This window comes from Coccidioides posadasii, chromosome 5 (assembly GCF_018416015.2).
Source record: "Coccidioides posadasii str. Silveira chromosome 5, complete sequence".
Classification (NCBI taxonomy): domain Eukaryota; kingdom Fungi; phylum Ascomycota; class Eurotiomycetes; order Onygenales; family Onygenaceae; genus Coccidioides; species Coccidioides posadasii.
The window spans coordinates 277,392-291,127 of NC_089411.1; the positions used below are offsets into that span (position 1 = coordinate 277,392).

The following is a 13,736-nucleotide window of genomic DNA, read 5'->3' on the forward strand; positions in this document are numbered from 1 at the left end:
GACACTCTTCACAAAAGTCAAGGAACAACGATTCAGTCTACAAAACCGGAAGCGAAAAGGAGAAAACTTTTAGTTATAGATTGCCTTTTCTCGGGAACGCCACACCTTCTGTAGCTTTCCCATCCGTGAACCAGCTCACTCTGTCTCCGGCCTTCTCGTTGACCATGCCACAGGGTAACTGCTTGCCTTCCTCGGTATCGAAAATCTGCTTCATGACCTCCTTCTTGCCCTCGCCGGTGGCCACAAAGGCGATTCTCAACCCGTGCGTAACGACCGGGAGAGTAAGGGTGATGCGCTTCGGCGGCGGCTTTGGCGAGTCAGAAATGGCGGCGACCCACGAATCTGATTCTTTGAGGAGCTCGTGGCCCGGGAATAAGCTGCAGGTGTGCCCGTCAGGGCCGCAGCCGAGCAGGATGAGATCGAACACGGGCAGTTTGACGCTGTCCTTTGCGGCAAAGGAGTGCATGAGCTCTTCCTGGTAGAGGTCGGCGATGTCTTGGGGGTCAGTGTCGTTGCTGAGGTTGGTGGTATCGATGGGGTGGATCTTGGGCTGCCCGAAGGTAGGGGAGAGCTTGTCGACGAATTCGGTCTTGACGAGGTTGTAGTTGCTATCTGGGTGGTCGAGGGGGACGACGCGCTCGTCGGCGAAGAAGATGTCCCAGTGGGAGAGTTTGAGAGTATTCTCGTCGTCTCCTCCCGCTTCGGTGGCGGAGGAGGGCTGCTGACCGACGAAGGCTTTGGCTAGGATGGTCGGGAGAGAGCCACCGGAGACGGCCACACGGAAGACATCGTATCTCTTTAGGGCTGCATTTTGGGAGTGGAGGACGTATGTCCGGAGACGCTGGGCCAGGTCTTCAGTGTTGTCGAATGTGTAGAGATGGGGGCTTGTTCCTGACATTGTGATCTGCGAGAGGAGCGTGATTAATTTGAGCGTTGGCAGAGAGTGAGTGTTGGTTGTAATAGCTGGTTTGTCGCTGCGTATGCTCGAGATCGAAGATGGTCGTCTTGCTTAACAACTATGCTTGGGAATTGTCAGAGATCGCGCTGCGGGGCTGTTCTAAAACTCCGCCACTCTGGACCTGACTAAGCGGTTAGTGCACACTCTATTTTTGCCAAGCCGCACACAACATGCGCGACTTGTGCCTGTGGCGCCGTGCTAGCGTATCGGCAGTTTAGCAGACGCGTATTTTTGATGTCATCGCGGGGTTCCAAAACATGTGTCGTGCAGTCAACAAACCAGACGCCCAAGGCCGATCTCTTTGCTGAGACATCTACAGACGTTGTCTGCGTCAGATATCAAGCCTCCGTTGCCGCACGGTTATTAAATTAAAACGTCGAATTAATTGATTGAGTAAATTCACCCCCTATACAATCATGCTACCCAGTGTGTACTGTACATACATCTGTGCCCAGATTACCTTGGTGATGTAACTCTGGGTTCTAGGGACAGCATACAAAAGATGAAGCTCTCTGCTTTTTCTTGGATAACTAATAAAGATCCCTATGTACTTTTACCTTGAGCGACTCAACGCTGCAGGTCAACTCTTCCGCTCCTCTAGCATCGCCCCAGCATCTCTTCCAGTGCGCTCTTTTCTGCGCTAGTCACGGTCAGGTCGTACACGGACTTGACCCCGATCCACATGCGGGAGTAAGTGCAGTAATAAGATTCTGGTATTCATCAGATCAGCGAGGAATTTGCCCAGAAAACCCCATTGGAGACGCGAGTTTTTAAAAAAAAAAAGGACAAGGGAGAAAAGGAGACAACATACCCAAAGGAGGTTTCCAGTCCTCTGGACCCTTATCACCCTTTTCTTGGTTAACATTATCCGTCACCGCGATCAATTGCGGATTCTCCAGGTCATTGGCAAACTGCCGCCTCCTTTCTGTTGTCCACTCTCTCGCGCCACTCTTCCATGCGTTGCTCAGAGGGACTACGTGGTCGATATCCACATCACTTGCTTGATCCCATCGACCCCCATCGTATGGACTGTACCAGTTTCCCTGTGTGGGGTAGCAGTTATCGTCGATGGTGACGTCTGTGCCGTCGCGTCGTAGCACCGTCTCACGCGTGTTGCACTCGCCGGATACCGTTATCCAGTGGGGGAAGAGGTCGCGGGAGTAGCCATCCTGCGGACCCTGCGGAGCCACAGTGAGCTCGGCAAGTGCGGCGCGGGCGGCGGAGGCGGAGGGAATGTTGGGCGGGGTGAGAGCGGACGCGGGAGCTGAGGCGCAGAGGGGCGCGGCGGAGAGTAGGAGCGGAAGTACGGCCGAGAAGAACATGTTTACTGTCTTCGTCCGGCGGATACACTTGTGTCCTTTATCAGACAACTTAGTGGTGTCGGAGTGCTCAAGAAAATGATTCCCTGTCTTGAGGAAGGATACTCTCCTGATGCCTCAGAGACGAACGCGAGAAAAACAAACAGGCGAGGGACGATGCGGATGAGGACGGATTATATAGTATCCCCCGGCGGCCATATCCGTCCCACTCGCCCGTAATTCCTTCCATCCCGCCCCGTACTCGGCGACTGCGGGAGGGATACCATAAAAAACCGATCCCCAGTCGGTGCCGAAGGAGTGTCGATCATCATCCACAGAAACGCTCCAACCATCGCACGAGGTTCGGTTGCATTCTATCGCTCGGTATTTACAGTTACACGAGCCGGATAAATCCTCCCTTGTGAAAGCACAAGCATCGAACCCGCGCACGCCATTGGGTATCAGATATTCTGCGAGGAGTGATCGCCTTGACAGGGATTCCCCCAAAAAACACGGAATGACCGAAGCATTGACCCTCAACACTCCTCGAGGGCTGCACCCCAAGTTGGGGGTTTGAAGGACCTTCTCGTAGGATAACAATAAGGTTCAGAAACACGGTTGACGGGTTAATTAAGGAATAAACCCTTCTCCTGCTCGCGGACTCCATAATTTGGTTAAAGAGTAGATAATATTTATCATTCAAAATCGAGATAATTCCAGTCAATCTGCTTGTCAATTCTGTGGTCTATTTATATGCATAGCTGTCGAGATATGGTCTAAAGTGCGAATTAGTGCAGGAACCTGCAGCTGTTTGGATGGTAAACATTGTTGGGTGGTGTGCAATTGACTGGCTCTGACTCGCCAGCACCGCTGATGCTTCCCTGGAGCCAACCTTGGCTGACGATGAATGGGATCAATTTAATTCCCGACTTCCACTGGCTTCAGAGGTCACCGACGACATCGCTCAACATCATCGTCTTGCTTCAGCCGGCTCTGACGCTTCGGCTTCTGACCCCGCCGCCATGCCCAGCTACACCAACTTGCCGCGTGGCCCAGAAAGTACCATTTACGAGAAGGACAACGGATTTGATGAGTTGGCGGTACAAAGATCAAGTTTATCAAAGGGTAGAAGCAATCAGGCACATCATGTCATTCATCGATATGTGCCCCAGCTGTCACTGCATACCAAATGCACCACTTTCTTACCTGTTCCGGTCCCATAATAATCCAAACCCTAGCTATGTGGACAATGGATTTAGTGACTTGAATTGTGCTTGCTGTGAAATCAGGGCCTACTGCAGTCTTAAGTGATATGGCAGCTGTGACAGGGGTTATTTGTCAAAGTTTTATGTATACATATTGTCCTTGAACCCAGCTGCCTTTTCTCCTCATATAGATGCCTTCACACATGATTCTGGCTTTCTAAGTGCAATTCTGATGGAATACCTGCCAAGTCAATTGTTAATGAACTGTCTCATCTACTGCAAAAAATGGATGGCTAGGGCAGTTTATGGCATTCAACAGATTCATTCAGGGTACAACAATCCTTATCACAAGAACATCCTTATTGTCCTGGTGCTCTGGATCTCTGGATCTCTGGATCTCTGGGATCTCTGGATAGATTTTGATGTTGTAATCACCTATCCTAGCACCTACGTATGTTGGAGACAGCGAATACGGCTGGATTGAGTTTGAAACAGAATGTTTTGAAAGTCTTGGGAAGAAGATTGTTGATGATCTACGGAGTAGACAATTAACGAGTTAGTTAGTTATGTTGGTGGATTCTGATTCCCCAGCATGTGAGGCAAAATGAATCATTCAATGATAGGGCTATTCATGAACCTGTATGAATAGTTGCTGTGGATTGCCCCCATTTTGTACGGAGTACTCGGTAAGAAGTACGGAGTATGATACAAGCATCTAGCAAAGCCAGTATTAGCACCCGCTAAATTGAATCTTCGCGCCACATCTATGGAGCACTCTAAGGCCGCTCCCCTAACCGCCCTAAACGATACACCCAAAGGGCCTCTAACCCGCCCCTTAACCAAGCCTAAGCAGACTAAAGCATAAGGGCCACAAATGCGCAAGCCCCAAGCAAACCCCCTCCCTTTCCCCCCCCCCTTTTCCCCCCCACAAATGAAAATCGCCCCGATCTGAGAGCGTAGTCTTTCAGACGCTAGGTCTGGCAGCTTTCCTAAGCTGAAATTGAAGCCTGTCCATTACTTTTCATCATAGGCACGTGTCGAACATGGCCATACTTGATAGTTGAAAGTGGTTCATAACTACGGCTCGAGAAGAAGGATCCATGGGAACATACGCCAAAAGCCAAGGCAAGGCATTGCACTGCGATTCTTCAACAAAGCTCAAAGTGTGGCATGCCTAGGATAAATATCGGCTAAATCAGTCACACTACATATGAGTTACCCCGGAAGTTAGTTGGCGAGATTGGTTATTGGCTTTAAGTTTGGCAAAGCTCCAGCTAACCTGATTTCACTCTGGAGATCTAGGACATCTCATCAGAGTAATACCTCCCCTTAGACTTTGATCATGGATTAAGCATAAAGGAACTATAAAGTGCACGGAGTACAGAGTATTCCGTGTGATCTTGAGTGGCGTCTTTCGTGTCAATGATAATCCGCACGCAGTACGGAGTACTCCGTACAGGGAACTGGACTCCTGACGATGGGCCATCACTGATCTGCAGAGACAGGGGGCTTCCCTGCAGTGGAGCATTTTTGAAGATCATTAGGCTTTAATGCTACACATCATAAAGCAAAAAATCCTTCTAAAACATCTCTGGTTCATTTATATAATGAGGGTTGGTGAATTTCTATAAGAATTGCGACAATAAGTCAAATATAGCAGAGCAGTCAGATGTCAACATGGAGCCCTGATAGCAGAAAGGAAAGGACAGTTCTGGTCTAAATCAAGCAATAGCTCAGGTGCTTGTTTACCGTGTTCCGTCTCCTGTTTGGAGTATGCTGGGGTCAAATGACCAAGTGTTACACGGATCCCTTGCCAGCCCACCTTTTCGACACAATGTCTGATGGAAGATGTCTGCTCTTGGGGTTGTTTGAAGAGCATGGGAGCAAACAAATCAGTAGTAAGCTGTTCTGTGGTCAAAAAGCGCGTGCAGGTAATGGTAAAGCAGATTATTCAACGAATCAAAGAATCCCTGTTTGGCATAGAGTGTTAAAATCCATTCATCCGATTTTGTGCCCTAAAAACTTCCCCCTGGTTGATAAAATCTAGTAGAACAACATTGGGTTTGCGATCATATATCGAGTTGCACAGATCGACATGTGCGCCTATGCTTCCTTCCCCGGTGGCTGCATTTGTCTTTGGCGCTCTGATGCGATCGGGGACGATCACACCAAAGATATCAACGTTCAGTGTGTGATTTACCAAGTAGAGTCTTCCGTCAGCCTTCGCGTTTGGAGGACGATCGATCTTGCATTGCGGGAACTTAGGATCGGTGGTGGAAAATGGCGTCTCAAAGAAGTAGGCAAACTGGTCCAAGATGTATGGAAACTTGGGCATGTCTGCTTTGTAGTCTGGTTGAAAAATGCCGCTAGAGTCAAACCACCGTACCACATGGGGGTACTGCGGTTATAACTTACCTAGAAACACGATCAATCTTTTGCCGGAACTGATTAAGTTGCCCAGCATAGGCCAGGAATCCATCGGCAGAGCATCCGGGGAAGACGGCGGAACAAATACGTATTTCTTGATTCCGCTCTTTGTAAAGGCCTCATCGAATCTGTTGACGTCCACGTAGTCGCCATTCGTGAGAAGGAGGGTGACCACCTCTTCGGGATGGCCGTCGAGCCACGTCTTGATCGTGCTCAGGAAGTCTTCAACGGGTCCTGCATCCTCGAGAAAGCACGACGTATGGCACATGTTCAGGGTCTTCTTTTCTTCGTGTACGCGTGTCTGGCCTTGCAGGAACCGAATGCCCAGGTCAAGTTGCTTCGTTACAGAGATCTCCTGATTGTGCTGGGGCAAATAACCGACAAATGGGGAGTTGTGCGCGCCAACAAGGCGGACATCTGCATAGCGACGAGTGCAGTACTCAGTGCGGCCATTGCACCTGGTCTGCGCAAGAAGACCGGTAGGCAGCAGGCATGCTAGTAAAACGAGCGCAAGAGTCAGCATGGTAGCGTAATGATAACGCTTGCGGCGTGGTGCATATCAGTGCGTCTGCACTGTGGTAGAGAGCGAAGATGTCATGCCATGAACGCTGCCAGCGAGAGAGGAAGTAGAAAAGAGGAAGACGTAAGAGGGGGCCGGCGTTGGGAAGGCGCGCGGCGGCGGGGTAGCGGGCGTTTATATATACAGATCGGGAAGGCATGGGGATACTCCATTTTTCTTATTTATTTATTTCTTTCTTTTTTCTTGGGGGGAGGGAGGGAAGGTGCCCACCAGCAGTCAACAAGCAGAGAAGCAGAAAGGGAAGGAGCACGCAGACGGCAAGCAGAGCCGCTGAACTGGAGTCGAGCGGGCGATCGCAGAGACACGCCAGAGAGAGACACGGAAGAAGAAGACGCAGACGCACTCGGAGAAGCAGACGCGCATCCCAACTGACCCTGTCATGCGGCAGCGGTGGCATCGCGGGTGTGCTGGGGCTGGGCGGGCGGGATGATAGGCCAGTCCGGGTTCTGGGTCGATGCGTGAAATCACGGAGAGGCGACGACGCAGGGGGTCGCTCCTCAGGGGATCAGTCGGCCTCGAAGGATGAGGAGCTACATTGCTCTGGTCCTATAGATGCCCGTGTCTCTCGTCGGACAGCGTGCAGAATGCACCATGTGAAGCCTTCGCGGCGGGCTATCAAGATGGTGGTCGAAATGCGATGCTCCCCTGGCGGCTAAGGGTCCGGCGGTGCGCCTTTATCCCTCTCCTTCTCCCTGTGTTTGAGATAGTTAGAATTAAAAAAAATAATACACTAGAAGTCAAATGCCGTGATAAATACCTAGTCCTGTGTATATGTAGGCTCCCGGTTGCAGCTTGGTGGTCGTGGTTGTTGAGCTTGACCCTGCTGCATGGGTCAAAGAAAACATTTAAACTATGGATGCCAAACGACCGTCAGTGCCATCGAGCAACATCATCCATCAAGATCCTGACCGGGCACCTCACCCCGACACAACCTCAGTTTTCGCAAGGACACTTCCTGTGGATTCTGCCATCATATTTTCCGAATTTTCGGCCGTCGAACCCCTCTTACCTACGATTGCACTTTCCGGGCCCTCACAAGCTACCCTCCATCGTTGCGGGAGGCTCCAGCGATTGGTACTCGACCCTACGACACGGTATTAACCTACGATAAGCTTTAACGGAGCTGAAGCGATGGTCGATCGGCGAACCGACCGATGAGCTCCATGACCGAAAGGGGTGGTGATGATGCAGCCCGCGACGATGTGATAGACCTACATGATGAGGAAGAGCAGCAGACGCTGGCTGTCAATGGCCGGGAGCATGCACAGACGTCTCCAATTGAAGACCAAGACGCGTTCGACGAATTTGTCACACCCGACGATCCGATATCGATAGCGGTTACGAAGGAGGAAGACGATGGCGCTGCGTCACAGCAAAATGGAAACGTCGCTGGTTCACCTGGGATTTCCATCCGGGGCGCCGGGAGCATCGACGACGCGGGCTCCGTCCCAGACGACACCCCATCAATCCAAGTCCGTGATCGATTGTCTCACTGCATGCTATAATACTTCCACTAATGGCTTCTTTAGGGTTCCATCCAATCCTCTCCGAGTAGCGCGCTGGGTTATCGTCCGCCCTCCAGCTTGGGACGTAGCCCTCACCGTCCGTTTGACCTCCGGTTTCAAACACGTCTTTCCGTTTCGTTTCCTGGTTCCTCTCGGTCGATATCACCTTCACTTCTTCAACAACACTCGCGCCAGTCTTCCTTTGCCAGCCACATCCGGACGGATACGCCTGACCTGTTGGAAGAAGCGTCACAGACTCCGTGGGAGGTTGTGCGATGGACCAAGCTCAGAAAGCTGTCAGGTCAAGTCCTCTCCGAGACAGGAAAACGGAATTTTGGACGTCCAACCTGCATGGCGGTTTCTACGCACATAGTTTTGGGGACGACGAAAGGAATCATACTGGTGTTCGACTATCAGCAGAATCTAAAGACGATAATCGGACCTGGAACAAAAGGCATGCCGTGATCTCAATAAGACACTAACAACTGAAACTGACTTTGGCACAGCAATTGCGTCTGGATCGATCACTTCCTTGGCCATTTCAGCAGACCACAGCACCGTCGCTGGAGGACATGCCGATGGCACCATTTTCACCTGGGAAATCTCGAGACCCGCTCGCCCATTTCTACATATCCCTCCTATCAGCGCAGCGGAGAAGGATTTCAAACGAACCGATGGCCACATATCCGGTGTCGCTGTCGTTCATATGGGCTTCTTAGGAACCCGTCGCACCGCCTTGGTCTCGGCTGATGATCACGGAATGGCGTTCTCGCATCTGGCAACCCGGGGGATGGGAGCAGTCGCCCGTACAGTCAGGACCACAAGAATACTGGGCCGGTACCCTGAGAGTGCTGTGCCCACTGGCCGTGTAAGGAAGCCTAGCACTGTGCTTGCATTTTCCCCTCTTCCCTTAGGGAACGTCGAGCAGGCCACGGACTCTTTAGGCCTTGTGGCAATGCTCACCCCTTATCTTCTCGTGATTGTTTCTACAACGCCAGTTGCCCAAACCCAACATAAGTCGGCGCGCCCCAGGGAAGTCCCTGCTCACAGTGCCATGACGGCTGCGCTGGCTTGGTTCCCTGCAATAAAGTTGAAAGCAAAGGATTCAGGAGTTTCTAATACCAAGCTGGTATACTGCTGGTCCAATGTTCTGACGATCCTAGAGGTTTTCGAGATGAAATCCACAGATCCCGCGGATAGAGATAAGCCTCCCAGCTTTGCGTTTAAGCCGTTCGCTCGGTGGAGGGCTGCTGAACCAATCGTTGCAGTACAATGGGTAAGCCGCTCGGTTTTGGCAGTCCTGACAATAACGCAACAACTCCTCATCTTGGAAGACAAGTCACTGCGTGTGACGGATTCTTTTGACTTATTACACAAGCATATTTATCATGCGGACCTTTTCTCTAGACAGCTTCAGAGCCTCGTAGAGCAATTGGACGAGGAGGATCAATCGATGCATGGAGTAACAGCAGACGCTTTTTATATGAGCTTCAGGGCTTATAAAGGACGACTCTTCCTTTTAGGATTTAATGATGTTTCTGTTGGCACGTTGTCCAACTGGGCCGACAGACTTCTGGCCCTGATGGAAGCCGGCGATTTTATCGGCGCTATTCGTCTTGCCACGTCCTTTTATATCGGAAGCTCCGAGAAGCTCACCGTTGGCTTACCGGAGGAAGATGATCTTAGACATGAGGTGGTGCAGGAAAAACTTTTGGAAATGATGAGCGCTTCACTGCGATATGCATTTGGCAAAAATGAAGAAGCGATCACAGAGCGCCTCCAGCCCCTTGAACTTCGGAGCCTTGCTGAGGTGTGCATCTCAGCATGTGATGCTATGGAAGATCAAGAGTTTTTATTCGACGACGTGTATTGCTGGTACGAGGAAAACGGGTCAGAAAATGTTTTCCTCGACGTCCTTGAACCGTACATAATACAAGGCTCAATTCGAACATTACCGCCGGGAGCTGTCAAGTCTTTGATTACGCATTTCTCTACGAACCATTCGGCTAGCCGCTTAGAAGAGATTATTTGTCTTCTTGATACGAGCACCATTGATATTGACCAAGTTACTACCTTGTGCAAGCACTATAACCTTTATGATGCCTTCATTTATGTATGGAACCGTGCCATTGGTGATTACATCTCGCCTCTAAAAGAATTGCTGGATTTGGCTGCGCATGTTACTTCCACCGCCGTCAATGGCAACGCCGATATCCAAGCGAAAACCCATGCAAACGCCTTGAAAATGTTCCCTTACTTATCCTATATCCTGACGGGTCGAATATATCCAACCGGCGACGAACTAGAAGAACATATAGCGTCGAAAGCAAAAGCGGATATTTATGACTTTTTATGCTCTGGAAGGGATTCTGAGTTGCAGGAAGGTCATTCCTATACTTATTTCAAACACCTTCGAACGATGTTGATGTTTGATACCCCGGCATTCATGAGTATGTTGAATGAAGCTTTTGAGGACGGCTTTTTAAACGACGATACAGGAGATGAGGAGCAAATATCTGCAAGGCGTATGCGCAGTGGCTTCTCAATTAATCGCCAATATTTAATCAGCATCCTTCTTGAACTTATGGGCCCTTCTTCAAACTTTACGGCAGCCGACACTATTTATCTGGACATGTTTATCGCTCGCAATCTCCCGAAATACCCCCAATACATTCTACTTTCTGGTTCAATCCTGCATCAGGTCCTTGTCAGACTATGTGAATACCCCAATGCAGAGATGTTGGACGATTGTCAACTCAGCGCGGAGTATCTACTTTCGACATACCACCCTCCTGACATACTGAGTTTGATACCTCTTTTCAAGGAAGCAAAGTTTTTCCGAATATTAAAATCCACCTATCGCATGGAAAGGCAGTACCCGGAATTGTTGCGGATGTACTTGGAGGATAGAGAGGATCAAGAACTCGTCTTCACTTGCATCTATGATTGTCTTCGATTGGGATCTTCGTTGACGGGGAAACAGCGTCGTGATGTGCATTCTGTCATTAGAGAGCACGCTGCTGAATTGGCACATATAAATGTCGTTGAAGCAGCTCGCACAATTCAAGCTGTGGCTACCGACTTGCATGACGTTTTCGTTGAATCTCTTGAGCCAGTATCCAGTCTGCAGTATCAGTATTTGAGCGCCTTATTATCAGAGAACAAAAGCAGCGTCGAGGTCAGCCCAGAAAAACTCAATCATGTATTGGTTGAGCGATACATTCAGTTGATGTGTCAGTATGAACCGTCGCGCGTTGCAGAGTTCGCAGACACTTTGAAAGTCGGAGATTTACAGCTGGACGCCATTCTACCTTCAATTGAAAGCAGCGGAATCATCGATGCTGTGGTGATTCTTGTTGCTAAACAAGGGGAAGTTGGTAGTGCTATGGAAAGATTAATCAAACACTTCGGGACTCTCGAAGCCGGCTTATTAGGAGTCCTTCAAAGTGCTGAGGAAAACTCCGACTCCACATTCTTGACTAAAACTATCATTGATCTCATTCAGGCACTTGAAAAGTATACTCGAGTCGGAATTTGGCTATGTCAGCAGCAGACGAAATCTGCACAAAGACCCTATAGGGACATAAAGCTCAGCAAGAGAGGATCCGTATTTGAACAGCCATTGTCCTTTGATGAAAACTTGTGGCTCATGCTGATTGAAGCTGTCGTCAAGATCGCTCAAAATATCTCCCCGTTGCTAACAAAAGACTCTTCGGTAAATGAAAGTATCAAAACCGCTTCTCAATTGGAACCATATGTGGCTAAACCTGGACAACTCTCCGTTTCCCTTAGGACCTTAGTACAGCATATATTTACGGCATTATTAACCACGACGACTAAATCCGGGCGCATGCCTGCCGACAAGCCGGATCTGTCGTTTCTACGTATACTCCGTGCATTCCTGACACGCGCTGCCTCTGCCTCCCCTTCTTTATCTGAACTGCGGGCGGTAATCGCGTCCATATTATCTGCTTATGGTTACGAGGAGTCGTTGCTCTCTCTCACGAATTCGATGCTAGATAAGGATCTTTTTGTTCACGTGGATGAAATCACAAAACTGAGGCAACGAGGATGGAGGGCGAGGGGCCAGGTATGCGAGATTTGTCGGCGGCGAGTGTGGGGCCCCGGCTCGGGAGGTCACATATGGGAAGCTTGGGAGGTTAGGCAAGAAGTAGATGCGAAGCGGAAGCAGGATAGGACGATTAAGGAGAGTCGTGATCGCGACTTAACCTCGAGAGGGAAGGGGAAGGCTCTGGCTACGCCGCCAGCTACCATCGGTCCTGCAACAGGACATGATGGCGACAGCAGAGTTGAAGAGCCCCAGGGCGGCGGTGGGGTTGGCCGGGGTCCCGTGGTTGTGTTTGGTTGTAGACATCTCTATCATCGCTCTTGTCTGACGGATGAGACTGAACGACGGAGACAGCATGGTCCGTCTTCGTTGTCTAGGAAGGGAAGTCGACACCTTCATGCTGGGATTGGAAGTCCCGAATTGTCTTGTCTACTATGTACAGGGTGTCAATAGGGGGCGGATGGGATTGTTTACTAATATCTAACGACCACGTAGCTGATATGTACTAGGTAGAGAGTAATCTAAATACTGCTCATTATTGGGTGGTCCACTGGACCAGTGCTTTCATGAAGTACAGAGCAGGCTGAGTATACAAACATGTCACAAATGTCGCTTAGGGGCTTTCTGAGATTGGCACGGCAGCCTAAAACATCCATCCTACCGAAATTTGTTTTACAAAAATTTCATAAATGCATTCACCAGGCACACACTGGAGCACAGAAACAGGTGATGCCTCTGGCCCTCGTCTATGTAGGTGATTCAGTGAGTAACGTGATGTGCTCAAGGTATAAATGAGTGTAAAGAAATGAGGTTGAATAAAGATGATGGCACTATGTCCTAATGTTTGGTACAGACATTGGCATGAGCTGGGCTTCGACTTTGCTTGTCCGATACACTTTAATGGGGAGGAGCTTCAAGGGCACGAAAAGGGTGGGGAAGGATGTAATGAAGTCCAAGACATCTGGAGGGCTGTAGAAGGAATTGTCTCCCGTGATGGTCGGACTCCACACAATATGTATGATGAGGCGGTAGCCCTCTTTTCAGAACTCAGGGAAATCGGTTTGAAAAATATGATGGGAAAGGACAGGAAGGACTTTGAGGCACAGACACAGTGTGTAGAGAAGTTTGGTTCGCAAAAGCCAGAATGACATGGAGGTCGAAGGTTTTTCACGTCATAATTTTCTAAGATCCTACAAAGAAGATAAGCAATTACTCTTCCTTTGTTGACATAGCTAGAAGTTATAAATCTATAAGGATGGGATCTATTCACATATATATATATATATATGATATTACACTGTTGCATTTCTCTGTTAAGTGCACACAATTTATGAATTTGGAAATTTGTGTTTGATGATCAAACTTAGATTGATTTCTTTGGAATGCTTCAGTGTGACTTGAGGTTCTTTCAGTCACCAGTGATGGTGATGACCTAGAGCCGGTCCTGATTGGCTGAAATTGGATTAAGCAGATCCGAAATGACAAAAGATATTTACATTGAGGATTTCTGATATCATCGTCGCAGTGAGCTTCTTATACGGAGTACTCCGTACATATGAAGGAAACGTTCGGCCGGGAACCTGGCAAGAAGTGTCCCCATCGCCTGAGGTGGGCCTTGGAAGGGCATTTCAGAATGGAGAAAAGAGAGCCCACTTCGGCCCGCCTCTATCGTTGCGGCGGAGAATACTCCGTAG

The 13,736-nt window shown here is 49.5% G+C and overlaps 5 protein-coding genes across 5 annotated transcripts; 2 read left to right on the plus strand and 3 right to left on the minus strand.

Annotated features, from left to right (window-relative positions):
- Nucleotides 1-73: 73 nt before the first annotated feature.
- On the minus strand, nt 74-1,007 carry SOL1 (suppressor of los1-1; the record flags this gene model as incomplete). The annotated part of the gene is made up of 1 exon (XM_003071430.2): nt 74-1,007. Exon 1 carries the CDS (start codon nt 896-898, stop codon nt 74-76), a length of 825 nt encoding a protein of 274 aa, XP_003071476.1. The 5' UTR covers nt 899-1,007.
- A 460-nt stretch (nt 1,008-1,467) lies between these two features.
- D8B26_008055 (uncharacterized protein) lies at nt 1,468-2,517 on the minus strand. The gene is made up of 2 exons (XM_003071431.2): nt 1,770-2,517; nt 1,468-1,668 (listed from the first exon to the last, which is right to left on the minus strand). Exons 1-2 carry the CDS (start codon nt 2,278-2,280, stop codon nt 1,556-1,558), a joined length of 624 nt encoding a protein of 207 aa, XP_003071477.1. The 5' UTR covers nt 2,281-2,517; the 3' UTR covers nt 1,468-1,555.
- A 2,550-nt stretch (nt 2,518-5,067) lies between these two features.
- On the minus strand, nt 5,068-7,266 carry D8B26_008056 (uncharacterized protein). The gene is made up of 4 exons (XM_003071432.2): nt 7,226-7,266; nt 6,679-7,160; nt 5,877-6,383; nt 5,068-5,810 (listed from the first exon to the last, which is right to left on the minus strand). The coding sequence occupies exons 2-4, from the start codon at nt 6,863-6,865 to the stop codon at nt 5,449-5,451; spliced, it is 1,056 nt and encodes a 351-aa protein (XP_003071478.1). The 5' UTR covers nt 6,866-7,160; nt 7,226-7,266; the 3' UTR covers nt 5,068-5,448.
- A 356-nt stretch (nt 7,267-7,622) lies between these two features.
- VPS8_1 (Vacuolar protein sorting-associated protein 8) lies at nt 7,623-8,438 on the plus strand (the record flags this gene model as incomplete). The annotated part of the gene is made up of 2 exons (XM_003071433.2): nt 7,623-7,940; nt 7,998-8,438. The coding sequence occupies 2 exons, from the start codon at nt 7,623-7,625 to the stop codon at nt 8,436-8,438; spliced, it is 759 nt and encodes a 252-aa protein (XP_003071479.2).
- A 181-nt stretch (nt 8,439-8,619) lies between these two features.
- On the plus strand, nt 8,620-12,579 carry VPS8_2 (Vacuolar protein sorting-associated protein 8). Its single transcript, XM_066125734.1, has one exon. The coding sequence runs from the start codon at nt 8,680-8,682 to the stop codon at nt 12,493-12,495; it is 3,816 nt and encodes a 1,271-aa protein (XP_065981818.1). The 5' UTR covers nt 8,620-8,679; the 3' UTR covers nt 12,496-12,579.
- The last annotated feature ends 1,157 nt before the right edge of the window (nt 12,580-13,736 follow it).

Excerpts from the sequence above, each read along its gene's own strand:
- D8B26_008056 (XM_003071432.2), bottom strand. The coding sequence starts at position 6,865 with ATGCCACCGCTGCCGCATGACAGGGTCAGTTGGGATGCGCGTCTGCTT. Across the intron at positions 6,384-6,678 it reads TCTCTGCTTGTTGACTGCTG|CATGCCTGCTGCCTACCGGT; the intron begins GTGGGCACCTTC and ends TCGTTTTACTAG. Across the intron at positions 5,811-5,876 it reads AAGATTGATCGTGTTTCTAG|ACTACAAAGCAGACATGCCC; the intron begins GTAAGTTATAAC and ends TTTTTCAACCAG.
- D8B26_008055 (XM_003071431.2), bottom strand. The coding sequence starts at position 2,280 with ATGTTCTTCTCGGCCGTACTTCCGCTCCTACTCTCCGCCGCGCCCCTC. Across the intron at positions 1,669-1,769 it reads GGACTGGAAACCTCCTTTGG|AATCTTATTACTGCACTTAC; the intron begins GTATGTTGTCTC and ends GATGAATACCAG.
- VPS8_2 (XM_066125734.1), top strand. The coding sequence starts at position 8,680 with ATGGGCTTCTTAGGAACCCGTCGCACCGCCTTGGTCTCGGCTGATGAT.